This window comes from Rutilus rutilus (assembly GCF_951802725.1).
Source record: "Rutilus rutilus genome assembly, chromosome: 22".
Classification (NCBI taxonomy): Eukaryota; Metazoa; Chordata; class Actinopteri; order Cypriniformes; family Leuciscidae; genus Rutilus; species Rutilus rutilus.
Window position 1 is genome coordinate 15,164,479 of NC_140227.1, and position 22,882 is coordinate 15,187,360.

At 36.7% G+C, this 22,882-nt stretch overlaps 1 protein-coding gene across 1 annotated transcript in view; it reads left to right on the forward strand.

Annotated features, from left to right (window-relative positions):
• The window catches only part of naaladl2 (N-acetylated alpha-linked acidic dipeptidase like 2), a gene marked incomplete at its 3' end in the record, with an annotated part of 289,380 nt that overhangs the window by 237,279 nt on the left and 29,219 nt on the right, over positions 1-22,882 (forward strand). Inside the window, exon 12 of the mRNA XM_084394580.1 lies at positions 20,258-20,351. Coding sequence (XP_084250706.1) covers positions 20,258-20,351 — 94 coding nt within the window. The remainder of the gene's footprint in view (positions 1-20,257; positions 20,352-22,882) is intronic.

Consider the following 22,882-nt stretch of genomic DNA (forward strand, 5'->3'; position numbering starts at 1 on the left):
CTGTAGTGTGTGCTGCAGTGTAAGTGCTGACTGGTGAGGGTATAGACAGCTGTCTTCTCTGAAACACATGGAGTCTTTAACCACTGTGAGCAAAACATAAAAAAAAAATTTAACATCATTTATTAAACATTTATGAAACACATAGTCATGTTTCATGTTTCAATCACTTGTAAATGACTTGTAACGAATTTTACAAAACATACATGAAATGTTAGTATATCACTTGCTAATAATTTATGAATGTTTTATAAATGATTAGTTCATCATTAACTAACCACTTATAAATGACTTACAACTGAACGTTATTATAAAGTGTTACCCACTGTATAATACACTTAAAAAAATGACCACCACAGTTTTATGTCCAGTCTTATTTCCATCATTTTCAATCACCATGAAAATGATGGAAATGACATTTTGGAACGTACAATTTTGTGGTGTAAAATGGCAGACTCTTTGTCCCATTAAGGCAACATTTTTAAGCATTTTATATGTTTGTCATAATTTGACACAATTACAGCTTGACTTGAAATTAAGTACAACAATATTCTGCTCACTAGTGACATTTTCTTTTGTGTGTGTGTAAATGTGGTCCAGGTATTCCTCTACGTTGTGGGGACCAAAATTACATTTTGAGAGTACAAAATGTCAGCTTATAAATCATACTAAATGACGTTTATAAGCTAAATTATTTTAGTTTGAATAAAAAAATCAACCCCTGGAAGGCTGGAAGCAAAGATTTTTAGGTAAACTGTTCTTTAATTGAAAACTCCTATGATTTTTTTAGATGACATGTGACATGATTTGATTGATTGATTGATTGATTGATAAATAGATAGATTGATATGATTTCTTAAGAATGATATCTTAATCTTTGAAAGAGCCTTCAAGCCTTCAGATCTTAGTGCTTTGGATACTGTTAATATGGGACAGCTGCTCTCCTGGACCACATTTGCTCTCATTAATTGGTTTCTCAGTCAGGGAGACTCTGAATAGTTAGACACAAATTAATATCACACTTGACTGTGCTTTCCCCTTCTTTTTGTACAAAGAAATTGTTGACTTGCAGACAAACTAGATGTGTTAAACATTCTTTTATAAATCTGAATGATTTCTTCTTTGGATGTTTATGAAAGAGCAAATTAATCGACTTTCCAAATTTTCATGTTTTTTTTTTTGTTTTTTTTTACCTTTCTCTTTTGAATGTATTGAAATGAATGTTTTACAGTAGCTAATCTAGACCAATTGGAGAAATCTGCATTTTTGAGTCATCTGTGAGTCAAGAAACCGCAGACATTTCCACTTTATCTCCCCAATCGAGGCGTGTTATTGGTTCCCTCTACCTCCTCTTCACCCCAACACTGGCAGCATATCAGGAAGAGTTTATCGTCGCCTAATACATAACATGACGAGATGTCAAGGAGTAATTTTCCCAGACACTCCTGGGTTTAACTCTGTTTGGATGGCGCTCTCCCAGAGATACTCTTTTATCACCTGGCTAACACAATTGGCATCTCATTGTATGAGAGCTGACGCGAGTGTCGTTTGACACACATTTTGAACAGGGGAGTGTGATTTGTCCATGGCTGTCCGAGTGTCTCTGCTTCACATTTGCTGGTTCGTCCCAAGTGTGGTGAGGACTCTTAGCTCATCCATCACTGCTGCTGATTAAAATGCCCTCTGTACTTTTGAGGCCTTTTTGCTGAAAGGTTGAAAACTTAAAATTGAGACGGCACAACATCTGGGAGCATGCCTGACATTTTCTGAGGACAAATTTTTCCATCCTTTGAGCATGTTATTGCCTTGACTGCCCCCATTTCACCTGATTTCCATTCCAAAAAGTTGACAGACAGACAGATGGATGGATGGATAGATGGCATGTCTATGAGGGCATGTCCTGTGAAAACCATTTTTCATATTTTGTTCAAATATCTTCTTCTTCTTCTTTTTTTTCAATTTTTGTCCTTTAGAAGCAACAGAAGATACTTACATCATTCCTGGACAAATTAAGTACAATTTACCTTGAAATTCAGATTCAAAAAGGGGGCAAGGGGTTCCATGCAGCACTGTATATTATATACTAATTACATATATATTTTATTATACTACTTGTATAAGTGACTCATAAGTTATCCTAAACAGAAAAAAATATATATATATATATATAAAAGAAGGTAAAAAATTAAACAATACTGACAGTGCTGTCAAACAGTTCTGGCTAGAGGGACCTTAACAATTGTCAGCATAGTAACTTTATTGCTGTTGACAAGCAAGTTCAGTTTCAATGCTGTTTAAAAGTAGAAACTCAGGAAACCTCACTTGACCTTCATACTGGTCTCAAATGTAATTTTCAGGTTTTTGGGCTTTGTTTCAAATGGAACGATATAGCATTGCATCTTGTATTTTGTCAGGTCTACCAATATATATATATTTTTCATCCTGTATAAATAATTTCTGAGCACAGAAGCCCTTTGAAGCAAGCAATCGCTTGTCTTTTCTTTCAAACTAAAACTTTTCTGTCTTTTTCTGCTGCCCTTTTTTTCTTTGTTAGTCATTTTGGACCCAGCAGTGTTTTTTGAAGTCCCACAAACACCAATTAAGCGCATATGATATGCATCTATAATGAAGCAAAATGGCACGTAATTTGAAGTTGTTAGAAAACAAATGCAAATCTAAAATGCATTCATGGGTGTACGCTCTCCGTGTATTCCGTAGGGAGAGCGGTTTCTCACTGTCTTTACAGCTTTGAGGTATGCACAATTTCTGTAAACATCAGTAATTAAAATTAACACATCATAACAATCCAGCTAATCTGTGCCTTTCTAATATAGATTATTTTTGGTATCACCTTTTACCATATTTCCCTATAGTGAAACAGACTCCATCGGTGTACAATGCACACTGTCTTACATTATATGCTAATTATAGTATATTGAGCAGGGTCACAGCAGTCATAACAGTGAGGGTTGGTTTATGATTTTACCATAGAAAGTTCTATATTCATAACAAAGATGTTGCCCCCCTGCCCAACACATTTTCAAATTATTCCTTAAACCCTGGATTTGAGAAATAAGCAGGACATTAATTTTATGATGGACATGAATAGCATGGATATATACTGTAAGAAATGATAAATAATATTAATAAAAAACAATAATAATAATCATTCATCATCATCATTTTCTTGATCAGTGTCGATCTTGCTTTCCAGTAAAAATATGTAAACATCCTTTAAATGATCATATTACTTGCAATAAAAATAAGAAGATTAAAATGTAAATAAAATTTATTTTTACACACACACACACACACACAGTATGGGCTGGCATACAAATGTTTATAAATATTTGGTTACACTTTATTTTAAGGTGTCCTTATACAGTGCAATTATACATTTTCTGAGTAAAAGTTATATTAATTAACATGTACTTACTATAGGGTTAGGATTAGTATTAAGATTTGGTTTAGTTTAGTTGCATGTAATTATGCATAATTTAATATTAAGACCTAATTTCTAAGAAATGTCTCAGAGATGTGTATTAAAACTGTGACACTTGTATATTGTTAATAAACAAATACATACAGCACAATTAGTTTATTGATGAACCAGTCCGATCAATTCTTTAAATCCAAACACAGCACTCCACTAAACATATGCAATGCTCTAATTAGCTTTTAATAATCAAAGACATGCTTGCGGAATGGGAATATTGTGAGCTTGTAAGTTGAAATGAAACTTTGATAGCAGGAAGCTTAATTGGTTCCAGCATCTGGCAGATGTTTGTCATGAATTAATCTCTCCACAGTTTACTGTTCAATAAACACACACACACACATACATTTGCACATTCCTCCTTTTTCTCAGTGGTTTTCCCAGTTTTCTGCTGGTCACTGCTACACTCCTTCAGTCAAGACCTTCATTGTGTGTTTGTTGAAATTTTGACTGGCTGAATAAAACATTACTTAAGCTCCTTTTCAGTCCCTTATAATTACTCATTTGCATATGAAATCACAGAGCCTCAATTCATAGGTGACAATTTTCATAATCTGCCAGTTCCTAGCCAAACCGAAGGCTTAATGGCTGAATTCATGCACAACAACATGGATGAATGACCCGCCAGTACAACAGGCTTAAAACAAACACGCTTCTGCTGTTTACAGCTTGATGATCATTCCGGTCATTGGGAATTTAGGATAATGTAAATCAATTGTCACATACATTTTTAAGACTCATAATACACAATAATGCATGTTAATAAGTACCTGTTGAATAATTGGTATAGTGGCTTTCATAAGTTTATATGTTAATGATTATTCAAGATTATACTCTTATGCCCAAAGCAAGCATATTTTATGTTCACATGAGACCTTTTCTACCTGCATATTGAGATGTTTTTCGTTCACTGTTAACTCTTGACACATGATACCATCTGGAAGCTTAATGACAGAAGCAGAAGGCTGCTTGATGAGAGATTTGTCTTCCCAGACATATTGCAGGAATAAATTTGACTGACAGTGGTCATTAAGGCATTGATTCATTAAATGCCATGTGGTCAGATTTGAGTTTTAGTGCTTCATTGCTGTGCAAATCTTTAAGAGCTGCTTGAATTGTGAGGGTCAGTGAGGCTGTTCTTTCATAGGAAACAGTGGGAGGAGAAGCTCTAACATATGCCATGTTGGCTCATATGCCTTGTTATTCTCAACCAATGTTTTAGTTTAAATCTGGCTAAAATGGTATGTCATTTTAGTTAATGAAAACATTTTAGTTGACATGAAAGTGCAAAATAAATCAAATATTCAAACATTTTATATAACATGTATCCACATTTAACAAAAACATGTGCTTCTGAAATAACATGATGATTTCACTATTGTAGTGTAATAAATTTGTATGTAGTTCAGCCGTGAAACTCTAGATGGCGCAAGCTGATAGGTTCTTTACTTGCATTCTGCAAGCAATTACACCATTAATACATGGCACAATTCTATTGTGAATTGTGAATTCTAATAGGCCTATGTCACGGAAAAATTGAAGACCGGAAGTACGTCTTTTAGTAGGGATACGGCTCTTCCGGTTAGCTTTTTACAATGGCGGAGTCCGATAGATACCGCTGGACCAAATCTCTCCGCAACCCGCCTGAAGTCACATATGACGATGTGGTTCGGATGGTAAATGAAAACTCTCAAGTGGAAAAGCGTGAAAGCTGAGGTATGGCTGTCTACGTCCTGACGCAGAGCAACCCAGTACACTACAACAACAGCGGTGGGCCGTTTGCCAGTAAGGTAAACGTTTCTATGGTAACAGCGAGTTGGACCAATCAGCAGACGTTGCTGCTACGCTTAGGATTGTGGGTAGTGTAGTTTTTTTCATAAGATCACGGCTAAAACATGTTTTTCTTAAAACAAGGTTGATTTCATACGAACTTATAGCTTCTACAGGAGCAAAAACCTTGATTTCACAACCTCATAGCTCGTGGTCAGTCTACCTCGGATGGTTTAGACATTATGGCTGATAATCTAAATCCTTATCGAGAAATACTGTTGACCGGAAGTTCTGAATCCCTACTCCGCGTTCCGGAAGCAGGAAGTGTGACATAGGCCTATACACTGCTAAATCTGCAGCCAAAGAGATTGCTTGCTCAACATTTAAATAGTTCAGTGTTTGCCGTAGGCTAATCAGAGGTCCTCTGAAACCCTCCTCCTCCCCCAGCTCCACCTGCCTATATATGCAACAGGATTTAAGTATGTTTATTTATGCAGCAGCAGCAGCATATCTTATATGTTCACAGCAGCTTGTCTGTGAATATACTGACAGTTCATACTTGCTCTGCAGCAGCAGTAGATCAAGTCTGCCAAGACCAAATATATTAGCATTGCCATATTCGATAACATGCCAAAGCTACTCCAAGTGTTGTCATGATTGAATGTGAATTTTTGGATGATCATCTGTTTAGGTTCAACTCTCACAGCTCAAGTGGGTCAGTTGCTGACAATATTGACTGGATTATACAGTATAAACGATATCTTTTTTGTCAATATCTTGCAGTGTTCTTTTTTTTTCCTTTTTGTATTTTTGTCAACAGGATGTTTTAATTAAAATCTTTTAACTATCATCATAATGCACATTTTCATCTGGTAGTTGTATAGTAATTTAATGAATTAGATTAAAACCAATCTTAGTCATGTATCAATTAAGATTATTTACATGACACGGATATTTAATATCATCGGATTAAATTAAATGAAAATGTTGTGTCACCCTAAAGGAACTTGGGACTCACATTTTTTAATTTTTAGACTTAGTGACTTACTGACCTTGGGGGATCTTATTTGTAATACTTTGTGAGACCTAATTAATATAATTTCCTGGCTTTCATTAGAGTCTGATGCTATTAAATAATGTAGGTCCTCCAGCAGATAAATTCATTCATTAATTCAAATTAAATTTAAAACAATAAATTCTATTAGAACCATAAGACAAAATCAGGCAGAATAATTTACCAAAAGCTACATCAAATGAAATCAGAAACAACAAAATGAATCTTTGCACTGAAGAGGTGGCATAGAAGCACACACAATTGGCATTTAGGTATATTTACATACTGTTTAATGAGGTGGCTTGAATTCATTTAAATTTATAATAACAATCTTATGAGGTTAAGACCTGCTGAGAAGTGGCTTTCTGTCCATGCATTCCGTGTGTGTGTGCACAGAAAGCCGCTTCACAGACAGCATTTTTTAAAACAGGGAATAGACGTCGAGAGCTAGGCTCGAACTCTCCTACATGAACATCATGGCTCAGTAGGTAACCACTATGCTGCAGCATCAACATACATACCCTGTCAACAACATAAAAACCTAACAATGCATTGAATTTTTCGTTATGTAAAATAAACAAGAGCTGTACAAGAGCACCCTGTGACTCTACAAAGGATAAGCGGTTTGAAGAAAGGATGGATGGATGGATGGATGGATGGATGGATGGATGGATGGATGGATGGATGGATAAATGGACAAGATCAAGGACTGGGATTCTATTTTTTAAATAAAGTTATCTTGAGTATATTGTTGAAATGTTTTTATTAAGTGCTCAATGTGTAGTGCAACTTTGTTTGATTTAAAAATGTTCCTACCAATGTTAAAGCCAAACTCTAAATGCTGAAACACCTGACATTTTCCATAACTGCAATACATCAAAATCGTATATTTTCTTGTTCTCCTATTTTCTTTTTTTCTAAACATATTTTTTGGTTTCTTATTAAAGCCCTAAAGTGTAAGTTGAAGTGATGTGGAATCAATCAGAGACTGAGAGATTCCAGCATTGATTTCAGCAGAGAGAGCATTAATCAGCACTGCAGAATGTGCCTGAACACAAAAGCGGAATTTTTATTTATAGCCTCATTTCTGGAGTTGCTCTTTAGTTCTTTTGCTCTCTCTTTCTATTGGGTGGCAGAAACTAATACCCAACACAAAAAAGGCCAAAGAGGCGAGATAACTATTAGAGGTGTAACGATACATCGATATGGATCGATGCATCGATATAACGTCTAACGATACGATGCATCAATTCCACACTTAAAATATCGATATACACCTTTATTTTAACACTCTCCACATTCTCACGTAACATCCTTCCGCCAAAGCGCACATTTTCGTTTACTCACCAACCGCCTGCCGGTGTGTAACGTTAATCTCCTCATCTGAAAAAGACGCCTGACAAGATCGACTGACTAAACCCTAAACAAGTTTTTTTTCACAAAAGCCGGTATTGTCCGCTGTCAAGGCATCGCAAGTTCAGGTTTTACCGCAGAAACAGACAAGCAGTCGTCGCACCCTTGTTGGTGAACACAACACGATAAATCCGTTTTAGCGACTCAGCGCGCAGTATTCAGGTGAGGTCAGATGTCATTTTGAAAAGACGCGCTAGCTAAGAGGAGTTTCGTCAAACTGTCGAAGCTGACTAAATGATCGAGGATGGATAATTTCAATGAAGTCGTGATATCTTCTTCAGGGCGTAAAAGGAAAATAAAAGATGAAACATTTTCACAGAACCTTACTAAAGCAGCTCGTTTAGTGGTGAGGGAAAAGCTCTCTGTACTGCGTGTACGTTATCACAACAACAAAGTTTGTCTATGTCTATGTCAGATGAGGAGATTAACGTTATGAAGATTAACCGAGTGTTGTATTATTTATCATAGCAATTACTTGGTTTTGTTTGACTCAGAAAGATGAAATGTGAATGTGTCTGCTCTGCTAAAAAAAAAAAAAAAACATATTAAAGCAATTATCTTTAATTTTGTAATTTACCTGTATTTTTTAAATTATTATTATTATTATTATTATTATTATTAATCAAAACAACCCAGCTGCAGTTTGATTGATATTACTTGGAATGCACAATAATAATAAAAAAACATGATTTATGAAAATGAACAAGAACGGAGTACTTGCAAATGACCACTTCTGTTATAAATGTCCCAATTGGGAGAGGGTGTGCAATTTTCAAAGAGTTTAATTAAACATTCATGTTATATATTTTGGTTGCATTTGTGAGTTAATAAAAATGTAACTAGTTGTGTGAACATAATATCTAAATATCGATTAATCGATCGATATAGCCCTGAATCGAATCGTATCGTGGAATTTTTTGAAGTATCGGAAAATATCGTATCGCTGGCTAAGAGAATCGATATCGTATCGTATCGTGATTAACTGTCCGATTTACACCCCTAATAACTATCACACTTTCAGCTGATTCCAACAGATGAAACATACATATTTTGTATATAACACATCTAAATTTTACAGTTGTTATAATTCTGATGTTGTTTCACTCCAGAATTTCATCATGTACAACATCAGTTGTTATCTGTCGACACTTTAAGGTGCTGAACAGATGCACATGTTAAGAAGGATGTTTGCTGCCAGTGACTTTACGTAATGAGAGAGAGAGAGAGATTGAATTACCTTTATTTACAACATATAGGTAAAACCAGTCTGTTTTACCACTGAACATCAATATTCCACAATCTCAATTAAGAAGGAAAAAATTAAATAAAAATAATAACAACAAAAATTACAACAATTTAACTTCAAACAAAGTCAACAGTAGATCCTCATTTTCATTAACTGTACATAACACTCCATTTATGGCCAAAGTATTCACAAACATTCGCAAGCACCCTACCAGTTTGTAATATGCATGTTTTCCTGAGCCTTGAAGCTACCAAATCCTTGAACATCAACAAAGGATCTAATGTATCTAAAGCATCTTATTTTTCCTTGTTTTCCAAATAGCAAGTTTGACAGTTCCAAACACAAAATTGAATATAAACCAAAATATTTTTACGACTAACAGAAAATTTTTGGCCCAAAAATGAACAATTGATGAGATAGATCTTCACATAAAGATGATACCCATTGAGATGATAAAGACAAATTACCCAAACGTACACATTGCACAAAAAATAAATAAAAAATTGTTTCATTTTCAGAACAAAATGGACAACCCACCCTTACATTAGGATTGAGGTTCACCACATGTCTATTCGTAGCTATTGCACCATGTACAATCCTCCATTGTAAGTGTGGGATTACAAATTTAAAGGGATACTCCACTTTAAAATGAAAATTCTGTCATCATATACTCACCCTCATGTTGTTTCAAACCTGTAAGAATTTCTTTCTTCTGCTGAACAGAAAGAAAGATATTTAGAAGAATGTCAGTACCCAGACAGTTTCTGGTCCCATTGACTTCCATAGTAGGAAAAAATATATACTATGGAAGTCAATGGGACCAGAAACTGTCTGGTTACTGACATTCTTCTAAATATCTTCCTTCCTGTTCAGCAGAAGAAATAAATGTATACAGGTTTGAAACAACATGAGGGTGAGTATATGATGACAGAATTTTCATTTTAAAGTGAACTATCCCTTTAAGAATCTGTTTAAGAATCTGTTTCACATAACATCACATGAAAAACTAAGGTGAACTACACTGTATTGGGCATTCAGGGTGAACATGATGGCATCAATTTACTGATTAGATTCAATATAGTTTCCAGTGAGGGGGGTTTGTCAGTCTTTGATCTTCCTACTGAGAGTCAAACTTTGTGTGCATGTTTGCATAGTCTTAGTTCTACCAGAAAGACTCAGGGAGGCAAAATAACATGGAGGTGAATGTAGGCGTCAGCATCTGCGAACTCAGACATGTGTAAGTACCGATCTTTTATACTTTAAGTATTAGAACACGATTGGATAGATGAGAAGGTAATACGTGACGTAACAATTGAGTCTTCCGCTAAAGCTTTCATTTCTTGCAACGTGATGTTTATACAATTTGGGGGGTGTACCATTATCTTCACAGTCAGGGGTAATTGCCTGTATTGTCTTTGTTGATAAAAAGTCACTGATCAAAATGTAGCTCTCCAAGCACTATCAGTAATATCTAATAGATTTTATCCCAGTTTTCTCACCCAGGGTATCCAAACTGATGCTTAAAATGTGGCCAAGGTTTACACATCCAGCAGCTATCAGCCATGATGACAAATTGGCAGAGCATAAGTGTCTAGAAAAAAAAAAAGTGGCTCTTCCATCGGCCAAAAGCCTGCATGTATTCCAGCAGGTCTTGAGACATTCCAGGCTTCCATTACAGATCTGTAGAAGGAAGTCAAGTCTGTTACAGTTGTTTCGTTCAAATTCAATAAAAAGAGCTGCTTATCAAGTCCCATGTTGCATGCTTTTCTCAAGAGTGCAACTGTAGTGTTAGACCAAGCGATGCCATTGTTATACAGCAGTCTCTGAGCAGCTTGCAGACGAAACGCTACAAGTCTAGATCTGATATCTACAAGACCTTGCCCTGCTTCTTACACTGGCAAAAAAGTAAAGCAGATCGGACCCAATGCTATTTGGGTCAGGCCAAATTTCTTTGACCTGACCAGAAAGACTCTCAGTCTTATCCCAGTTTACTTTTGCTGATGATGCCCTTTCATAAGTACTCTTTTATATCATTATTGTTATTGACAAGACATCCCACAAATGACATCAGCGTAAGCAGTAATTGATCAAACGCCTTTTCCTAAAGCAATCAATCCAACCAAAATTAATTTGACCAAAACCAACTAAACTGATTTATTTTGAAAAATCTAAATTAAATTATGTGCAAAAAAATTATACATTTTTTAAGTGCAGTCATCACAGATTTATTTTTTTAAATATTCATGATTTTAAACCAGTTATTTATTTTTTTTACTTTTAATTTAATATTAATGTATTAATTGTTTTATGGCAAACAGGAATATACACAAAGTTATTAATGTATCTAAAGTATCACCAATATCACACAAATATTATATTTTATAATTAATGTCATTACAGTACCACCATTATTTAATTTTATGAAATTATTTAATTATTATTTAATTAAGTTAATCCCTCTAAAGTACCATAGATGTTACAAAAATATTTAATTATATCAGTAATGTCACTTCGATACCACTGATATCACAGAAATATTTATTTTATTTTTATGAATGTCTCTACAGTACCTCAGATATCCCAAAGTATACATTTCATTGTATTATTAATGTCTCTAAAATACCACAGAAATAAACCACTACACTACATATCTGTAGGTGCACTTATCATCAAGTGTATTTTTGATTTTACACCAATTATGTGCAAGGTCATGTAAATTTCTTAAACTGTGTTCTTTTTTGGGTTAAGGCCATAAACAGTTAAGCAAAACTAAAACATCACCCACATACATTAGTCCGATTTTCCTCTGCATGAAAACAACTCGAATGGTATTCTGACAGGCAGCTGATTCAATCTGCAGATACAACATCTGTTCATGTTTTGAAATCAGAACCTAAAGAAAAACCCAATCATTCCAACATCTCACATAAACACTCGAACAGGTTTAAGAGACTTACCAGCATTTTACTCTTTAAATGTAGCATTAGAACCTCTTTTCGTCCTCTGTAATCTCTTTACAAAGACTATCAATGTGTATTTATGTGTGAGTGAACACATAAGTGCACGGGTATGCACTCTTGTTTTTCAATCTCTGGCTTGCCTTTTGCTCCAGGATATGTTGGTACTGCAGGGCTATGCGGGGGAATATATTTGTGTACATTAGAGCCAGGTGGGTGCATTGGAGGCGGGGGGTTATTGACAGCAGAGGGCTCCCTCTGAGCGGTTCAACCAGACTGATGAATCGCTGAACACGGATTCACAGCACAGAGACAGGCCTCTGTCTGATCTGAACACCAGACTGAAGGGTATTTGTTTCCCGTGTCGTGTTGTTCTGTTAGCGGGGTGAGTATTAACAATGGAGTCAAGCATGTTGTGATTTGGAAGTGCACACGTACTGTGGGATTTGCCTGTCAGATTTGACAGATTAGAGGAAGATTTGAAAGCTGATTGAGGGGGAAATACACATGGAAAGACACAGATGACAGTATTTAGGACAAAAATAAAATGTCCGCTGCATTTTTTGCACAATGTGTAAAAGTGTCCACAAATGTCCAAATGAAACTACTTCGCTGATAATGAAATAAAATCATTCTGATTCAGGCTTGAATTACTGTTTTAGAGTACAAAGGGTCTATAAATCAAAACCAAAGAAGTCTGTGCTGATTTGGACATATATCAGAGCTCTACAGTGCGACCATCTCAGCTGAAACTAATAATAGCATATTAGCGAAACAGATTTGGCAAACAATCCAGTGTGTATTTATGCGTTCTGGAGAGCGTCAAAGGTTTCTATTTACGACGTTTTTTGCAGCGTTCAGCAGTGTAGGCAATCACAGACATATCTGTTGATTTATTGAACACAATGGCCAATCAGAGGTGTTTAGGTTAGTCAAAATCCACTCTTCGCTCATAACACAGGATTTTTTGTCCAATGTTAAATTCTGCACGCTTGCAAATCCTCTCATAACAAGACAAGATGTAAAAAAGAGATTCATTGTGCAGCATAGACAACTTCTTTGATTATAACAAAAGTTTGTGAGATCGCGATGAACTGCACAGTTTTTCTTAGTGATTATAAAGGGAGAGCTCTTTGCACGGTTTCTAGGTTATATATAATCCGTTCAGATTTTTTATCGAAGTTTTATTTTTCGTGCTGCTAAGAGAACCAACGGCCACTAACAAGCTGCAAAGTTTCTGAAGTGACATTTATAAAAGCGAGAGTCACGTTCAAAATTGCAGTAACAACATAGTGATAACCATAGCAATGGATGGGGAAAAAATATGGTCCAAAAATGTATGTGCAGATTAAGCAATATAAATGCAGACTAATATATTAATAGAAAAATATTAGAATTTTCGTATCAAAATATTTTTGAAATGCTGTTGCAATTATAAGCAATAACTTGTAAATCATATAATCTAGTAAATCTTATTATTAGATACTGGATTATCAGAAACTGGGTTGGAAATTAAGTTACTTTGAGCTAATTTCCACACTAAATTACAAAAAATGTATATAAATGGCACCAAAAGTTGCTATATGGGTGCAAAGAAGCCCCTGTTTGAGTTCTTGTTTTTAATATGTAATATATGATATAGTTAAACACTATCACATGTGCAAGACTGCTGTTTTCCCCAAATAACAGTAATATTACAAATGTGATGTTGATTTTATACAACAGTTCTGTCAGGACCACTATCGTCATATACGATTGACAATTAGCATACAGTTTGGATTGGTGGTATGGTTCCGTTCTGGGCGAGAACTCCCTGTGCATCCATGCAGCCTAGCATGGATAAGAGCAGGGAGAGCAGCAATAACCCCCCTAGGGGGAAACAGAACAGAACCAACATGAATGTATTGCAGATTTCATTAATTCAAGATATTAAAGTACAACATAATACAAGAATTTATTCTGATTCAAGGGGAATCAGAATGCCATACTGATTGACGAGAGGAGGAGCTGGGGATGGAGGAGGGTAATTAGCTCCTGAGAAACGCGATAGCTGCTGATAATACTGAAGGAGCTTATATGTATACAGTAATAGGCGTCATATTCCTAGGTAGACGTGTATCAGCTGAGAGTCAGCTGATGCAAGCTTGACTAACGTGACCTGCCAAAACTGACGCTACGCTTGATTTGAATAAAAAAGAAGTTAATATTAAGTGACTTACATTTTAGGCACAAATTGTCTGATTTTGCTCTCTTGTTCGTCAACCAAAATAGTTCCAAAAAGTCACAGCTGAGCTGCTGCGCATCTCTGAGTAAAAGCAGTGTTTCGTTGATGAATAAATCTGCCTTTCTGAACGAATTGGGTGAGTCAATGATTCAATGACCCATTCACAAAAACAGTTGCTTGCTTGTTCCTGAATTAATCAATTGAATGAATGATTCGGTGAAATGACGCCACCTACTGGCAGTTTTAGTTTCCATTTAAAAGTATAATTTGTTATTTTGAATCATTTAATATTTTTATATTCAAAACATTATTTAAAACATTCAAGTTACAGCAGCTTAATATACCAGCTGCAGTCTGTCATTAATGTTTATCAAAAAACAAAAGAAAAAAGAGACAGTCGCTTACTGCTCTTTTCTGAATACATTTTGTAGCTTTAATAAAAATGTATATATATACAGTATTTAATTTATACAGTGAAGACTATGCAGTGTTATTTTACATTTGATTACTTTATTCAATTTCTGTGTTTCTTTCCTGAATACTACTTACACCTACCTGAAAATACTTATTTTAATACTGACTGTTTACTTTTCTTTAAAAGTATTTGAATTTTGTGTTTGTTAAGCTAGTATAAAAATTAGAATCGAGAACTGTGAAATTTCACTGGTACTGTATGTAAAATGTTGGTATCATATAACAACCTTATTTATATAAAGAGAAGGTTGCATGGGTCAACAACTATATTTTTTACTCATTTCAGCCCCAGAAAGAATTCCATTGAATAGAGATAACGATAGGCATATTAGTATTGGTGGTGCTGGCCTTCATTCGTAATACTTAGTACATATGCTATTAACACATGTTTACACAGGTTATTAAGTTTATTGTATCTATGTGGCCGCTTAGTTTCTTGTGTAATTTGGCCAAAATCTCATGTTATTAAAGATGAAGTGTTACGCACAGGCTATTTACAGTATTGAGTATGGCTCAATGACAAATTCTAGATTGGCTGACTCTTCTCCGCTCCTCAAATACATAAAACATTAGCCTTTATATATATATATATATATATATATACAGTGAGGAAAATAAGTATTTGAACACCCTGCTATTTTGCAAGTTCTCCCACTTAGAAATCATGGAGGGGTCTGAAATTGTCATCGTAGGTGCATGTCCACTGTGAGAGACATAATCTAAAATAAAAATCCAGAAATCACAATGTATGATTTTTTAACTATTTATTTGTATGATACAGCTGCAAATAAGTATTTGAACACCTGAGAAAATCAATGTTAATATTTGGTACAGTAGCCTTTGTTTGCAATTACAGAGGTCAAACGTTTCCTGTAGTTTTTCACCAGGTTTGCACACACTGCAGGAGGGATTTTGGCCCACTCCTCCACACAGATCTTCTCTAGATCAGTCAGGTTTCTGGGCTGTCGCTGAGAACAGGGCCGTGCACAGACCTTTTGAGGGGCATGTGCTGAAACTAAAAAAAAGGGCACCCCGCCTCCCATTTTCAATAACACAAAATAATAGTCTCAAAAGCTTTAGATTTATTCACAATTAATAACAACCATAATAATAATAATAAAGATAATATAGATAAACATGTTTTAAGGGCTTCTTTAAACCTAACAGCAACCTTCTGTGAGCCAGGGATGTTGGTCTCTTATTCACTACACTTTCTCTAAAATAAGCCAGCAATAAAAAAATAAAATAAAAAATAGTGTGAAAAGTAGGCCTACAGTTGCAGTGAAAAGCATTTCTGAAGGATCACGTGACACTGAAGAGTACTGAACTGGAGTAATGATGCTGAAAATGCAGCTTTGATCACAGAAATAAATTACATTTTAAAATATATTCAAATAGAAAACAGTTATTTTAAATTGTAAAAATATTTCACAATATTACTGTTTTTGCTGTATTTTGGATCAAATAAATGAAGCCTTGGAATGAATTAAATCATGAATTACATTGTGCATGATACAATATACAGATTTCACAGTGATCTTCTGTAATGTTTTTTTTAAGTCACTACTACAATATTACTGTAGTAAAACCATGTGAGGACGAGCGGAGAGTATAGAATAGGCTATAGATTAAAAAATTAGCTAGATAATACGTGCATATTAACAGCCTTGAATTAACCATAACATGATTAGTCTAAATGTTAATAAATTAAGTGTATCAGCAATCATAAATCAAAGAAGAAATTTCTTAGAAATATATGTTACCTAGGTGACGAGGATCACTCGTCGCTTTGTGTAAGTTCCAGTACGAAACAGCGCGGGGGCGCAGCTGTTATTTTTCCGATGGTAAAAACAAATTATATGTTGTTGTGTTACTTATCATCAGTATATAGTTTTTGACCAGCGAATGTGTGCAAATGTGCATTTTTTGTCCGTCATTAAAACGGCGCCGGCGGCATCACATTACATTTTCATCAACAGGTTACAAACTAGTTTGTTGTACCTATATGGGCGCTCAGTTTTTCCTGCTGTAAAATAAATTTGGCCAAAATCGCATTTTATAAAAGATGAAATGCTACTGAATGCACAGGCTATTTAAGTGTCTATGTATTGGCTATGACTAGATGGCAAATGCTAGCCGTACCTCTCAGTCTCAGGCGACGTCCCACATGTCTCAGTGAGTCTCAGTGAGTTATTGATTTATATATCAAATAAATAAAATACTAGCCTTTATAGACATAGTGTTTAGTAGTAGCCTACTTATTCAAACAACAAGATATTTATTTACCCTTCGCAAAACTTCGTTCAGCTGCTGTCTACTGTGCGGCTGCTGTGGAACTTCAGGATTCAGTGAATATAGAGGGGGCGGAGTTATCAGCATACTGACAGCTTGAGGATCGAATACGATTTACACAAGTTCATTTTAAGAACTTTCATTGGCTAAATATTTGTAAAACAGACAGACAGACAGACGTAAATGGTAACCAATAGCATTGATTAAAAAAAAAAAAAAAAAAAAAAACACCACCCAAAAAAGGGCACTTCAGAGTGTAAGGGCAAAAAGGGCATGTGCTCTGCACAGGTTGAGCCCTACCTGTGCACGTGCCTGGCTGAGAAACACGGAGTTTGAGCTCCCTCCAAAGATTCTCTATTGGGTTTAGGTCTGGAGACTGGCTAGGCCACGCCAGAACCTTGATATGCTTCTTACAGAGCCACTCCTTGGTTATCCTGGCTGTGTGCTTCGGGTCATTGTCATGTTGGAAGACCCAGCCTCGACCCATCTTCAATGCTCTAACTGAGGGAAGGAGGTTGTTCCCCAAAATCTCGCAATACATGGCCCCGGTCATCCTCTCCTTAATACAGTGCAGTCGCCCTGTCCCATGTGCAGAAAAACACCCCCAAAGCATGATGCTACCACCCCCATGCTTCACAGTAGGGATGGTGTTCTTGGGATGGTACTCATCATTCTTCTTCCTCCAAACACGTTTAGTGGAATTATGACCAAAAAGTTCTATTTTGGTCTCATCTGACCACATGACTTTCTCCTATGACTCCTCTGGATCATCCAAATGGTCATTGGCAAACTTAAGACGGGCCTTGACATGTGCTGGTTTAAGCAGGGGAACCTTCCGTGCCATGCATGATTTCAAACCATGACGTCTTAGTGTATTACCAACAGTAACCTTGGAAACGGTGGTCCCAGCTCTTTTCAGGTCATTGACCAGCTCCTCCCGTGTAGTTCTGGGCTGAATTCTCACCTTTCTTAGGATCATTGAAACCCCACGAGGTGAGATCTTGCATGGAGCCCCAGTCCGAGGGAGATTGACAGTCATGTTTAGCTTCTTCCATTTTCTAATGATTGCTCCAACAGTGGACCTTTTTTCACCAAGCTGCTTGGCAATTTCCCCGTAGCCCTTTCCAGCCTTGTGGAGGTGTACAATTTTGTCTCTAGTGTCTTTGGACAGCTTTTTGGTCTTGGCCATGTTAGTAGTTGGATTCTTACTGATTGTATGGGGTGGACAGGTGTCTTTATGCAGCTAACGACCTCAAACAGGTGCATCTAATTTAGGATAATAAATGGAGTGGAGGTGGACATTTTAAAGGCAGACTAACAGGTCTTTGAGGGTCAGAATTCTAGCTGATAGACAGGTGTTCAAATACTTATTTGCAGCTGTATCATACAAATAAATATTTAAAAAATCATATATTGTGATTTCTGGATTTTTTTTTTAGATTATGTCTCTCACAGTGGACATGCACCTACGATGACAATTTCAGACCCCTCCATGATTTCTAAGTGGGAGAACTTGCAAAATAGCAGGGTGTTCAAATACTTATTTTCCTCACTGTATATATATATAGGCTATATATATATGATTCTAGTGATTCTTGAAAAAGAAAATGTTCATTTTCAAAGCACCAGTTCATTTACCCTTGCACTGCAAACAAGCAGAGACGATCCAAACTGCATGTGGCATTTCATTCACAGTTATGAGGTTTTATGGACAGTTTGAGGATCCAATGGAGTTACTAGGTTTAGTCCCAAGTTCTTATTAATACTTTTTGATTGGTTAAATATTTGCAAAACCCACAGACAGATGTAAAGGGTGAACAAAAGTAATGATTTACGAAAAAATGAAATTTGAAACGAAATATGGAGACACAAGGTTTCTGCCTGACAGCGGCAATATAGTATTATACAAGAGCTGACCTGTGTTTGCTGTATATTTTATCACTGAATGAGATCCTGATCTCGTGGGAGGCCAGCAAACTCCTGCCTTGGGGCTAATTTGTTTAGGCAGGGTCAGTGGTCAGACACTGAATCCTCCTTTGAGGCGTGCGTTACGGTGAACTTTCAAGTCCGTCCCGAGAGGAAGATCACAACCACATTGCCAGCCAGCAAACTGTAGTTTTCACAAAGTTCAGGAGAGGTCAGGCAGAAGAGACACCATATGATAAAACCACAGTTGATATGTGTTCATGCTGCGCAGTCTCCCAGCCCGTGTGTTAACCTCATGCAGAACATGAAAGGACATCAGGAGAATCTATAATGTTTGATCCGTGACAAATGTGAAAGCAGGAAAAGTTCAGTACGGATCTTGCTGTCTGCACAGTTACAGTGACCCATCAGATGCCAATGTGGAGTGTCTGGGGCGGAAAGCAACGGAATCCAACAAGGGAGTGAAAATCAATGGAAAGGCAGAAAGATAAGACAGAATGCAACCAATAATTACAGTTCAGCTTTGAAGGACTGGCAGCGTAAAAAATGCTCTTGTTATCTGAGCCTATTAGAAAGAAGCATTGCGAGCACTCACGGACAATTTCAACACTTAAAACATGACGTTTGCTGTAGTACAATCCAGTACAATGGAAAAGAATAAGAAAGTTTGCCTAAAGTGCCAGATTTGTGAGCCAAGTGGATGGCTAGATGAATTAATGAATGAATAAATAAATGATTTAATAGTATCTTCGATTAAGTTGCATAATTATTGTAGGTGTAACAAGATCAACTTCACCCTCATCCACACTTTTTTCCAGATTTTTGCTCCCTTTCATAGGTGTCCTTTTCCATAAAATAAAGATATGTTGTGATCACTGACTATCAAGTTCAGTTGCAATTTTTTGCTTCTTTTTTTTCAACTTCGTGAGATTTTTTATGTTGTTTAAAAACTCACTAATGCTCAACAAGGCTGCACTTATTTGATCAATTAAAACAGTAATATTGTGAAACATATTGTGTAACATTATTACAATTTAAAATAACGGTTGTCTATTTTTAATCTGTTTTAAAATGTATTCTTGTGATGGCAAAGTTGTCAGTGTCACATGATCCTTTAGAAATAATTCTAATTGGCTATTTTGTAGCTCAAGAAACATATGTGCTGTATAATTTTTTTTCAGGAGTGAAGGATGAGTAGAAAGTTCAAAAGAACAGCATTTATTTTTAAAAAGAAAAAGCTGCATGTTTGAGTTAAATAGGAGTGTTTTATTGAGATGTTTTTGCAACAGCATTGATGGCAACCTTTGTAAATGTACTTCTTATGTTAGATTTTTCATTTTTATGTTATTCAAAGAATAAGGATCCAAACTGACTTGTTAATGGACCGTTTTGTCTTTTGCCGATTTAGATAACAGCTGAGGCCATCCTGCGACTTGCTACGGATCCCGTTCTTCCATTTTACCCTTTGGATATCGCACTGGATGTTCAGAACAAACTCAAAGGTAAGAATGCACCTTTCATAAGTTATTTTACAATTTACAGAAAAATCTAAATAAAATAAAATGGTGTTCCTCATCAATTTATAACTGGCAGGACTTTTCTGGAAGTTTGTTTGAGGATGTAACTCAGCATTACAGGCTGGGCCAGCTCTGTGTCACCACTCACTCCTCCCAAAGATGATTTATGGAGAGATCATCTGTTTGGGTGGACATATCGATCTTTCCATCACAGTTTACCGGGGCGTTGGAAGAATGACCTTGATTTCTGCATTTGTAAAATACAAATTGGTGCAAATCATTTCTCGGCTCACCCGGTGCTCAGATCAGATGGGATTATAAGCTTCAGACCCGACTGGCCATATGTCTGGTATTTTTCACAAAAATCTTTAGGGGGAACAAAAATGGAGAACATTCCCACTAGAGGAAAACACTTTAGAAACCCAAAAGAAACCCAGGGGTAGTAATGAGCTTTTGACTGAAAATGTACAGAACATTCGCAAATTAAAGCCAAAGACTTGCAGAACTGGATTTTAGAGATTCAAATAACATAAAATGATTATACGGTGGCTCGCAGGTTTCACCTCTGCAGAGAGACATTCAAAGCTGCCCCTCTGAATCTATTCTCTAACGTCGTTAGAGCGTTGCGCCTTTGTGTTTAAATATTCATGAACGCACAGAAGAGGACAGGTGAGAAATGTAATTGTCACATAATCTTGCCACATGAAGACAGACTACAAAGCCCTTAATGCTTTGCAGTATTGATATTTCATCAGACACGCAAACACTTGTGTACGATCTTTTGTTTTACTGTATTGGATGCAGCGGCATTGCATGCCTGAGAAAATCCCACATCATCCACAGATGCTTCGTGAAGTCATTTTCACTGTCACTGTTTGGAAAGGAAAAAAAAATCCTAAATATTTTTTTATCTCATTATTTCGCATACTGGTGATTGGCACTCCCAGCTGTTTCCTGACAGAAATAACAGTTCTGTTCAGTCTGTTCTGTATAATTTGGAGTTTGAAGGAATGAAGTCTACTCCAAATGTCACTCTTATGGTAAAACCTGTGATGTCATTGTACTGGCTTTCTTTGTCAGTTAAAAGGGTGATGGTTCTAAAAAGAACATTATTTTGTGTATTTGGTCTAATGCAACGTGTTTATGCGGTTTTAGGTAAAAAAAAAGTCATTATTTTACACATGTACATTATTTTACACATGTTGTACATTATTTTACACATGTTGTACATTATTGTTGCTCCTCTATGCCCTGCCTTTCTGAAACGCGTTGATTTTTACAAAGCTCATCGTTCTAAAAAGCGCGGTGTGCTCTGATTGGCCAGCGATCCAGTGCATTGTGATTGGCCCAAAAACCTTAAGCGTGTGACGGAAGTGTCACACTCCCATATTTTAAACATCAGCTCCCAAAGCAATAATGACAGGTGATAATGTCGGGTACTACCTTATCGAGTCCGAATCTTTTCCGGCGCGACTGGACCAGATCATGTCAGATTTTATTTCATTGGGGACATAATTACTGATTATGATATATGGTGCGTTTACACCGAACGCGAATAGAGCGTCAGGCGCGAGTGATTTCAATGTTAAGTCAATGCAAAGACGCGTTTCGGGCGTAAAAAATTCCTGCGGCGCGAATGAGGCGTAGAGCGCGGCGCGGTAGACGCGAATACGCCTCATTCGCGCGTCAAGTTCGCGCGAATAGCGCGAATTGAGCGTCTAGCGCGTTATGCGCGAATGATTTTATTAGTGCTATTTGTGCATTCACGCGTTTGACGCGAATTCGCGTCTGCCGCCCGAGTTGAAAAATCTGAACTTCTGCGTCAATTCGCGCCGCGTTAACCAATCGTTAACCAACCTACACTGTCCTCGTCAGCGTCCTCACCGTTAGGTCCACCAAACCTACCTCCTGGAGCAAATTGTGAACCTCCTGAAACCCTCCGGAGGGTCTGGTGGACCCGAGTACAGCGACGATGTCCCCTACGCAGCTGTTTCTGCTCTCCAGAGCATATACGAGCGGTGACTCTCTCGATTAATGCTACTGCTAATGCTCGATAAACATCTAAAAAAGATGGCCGCCAACAGGTTTCGAAACTTTCGCCTCCGGATTTCGCCTCTGACGCGCGTGACGCGCGTAAATTTCATTTCAAACTTTTGATTTTACGCGCGTCAATTTCGCTCTTGACGCGCAAATTAACACAAAGTGGTCAAGCGTATAACTAGACGCGGCAGGCGCGAATTTGACGCCCTATTCGCGTTTGGTGTGAACGCAGCATTACACAGCTTAAATGTTCAAAATGCACCTCAAAACATTTCTTTTCACTAAGTCCTTTGACCCCTAAACTTTTAGTTGCACTGTTCTTGAACAGTGTTGTAAATAAAGCTTAAGCACTGTTTTCTAATTGTGTCCTCTTTTGTAAGGCCAAACAAAGTAGTTTGGCTTTCGCAACGAAAAACAGTGTCTCCACGACATGGCGGTGCCGGCGGCAACAATAATTCAGCGAGAATAAAAGTTAC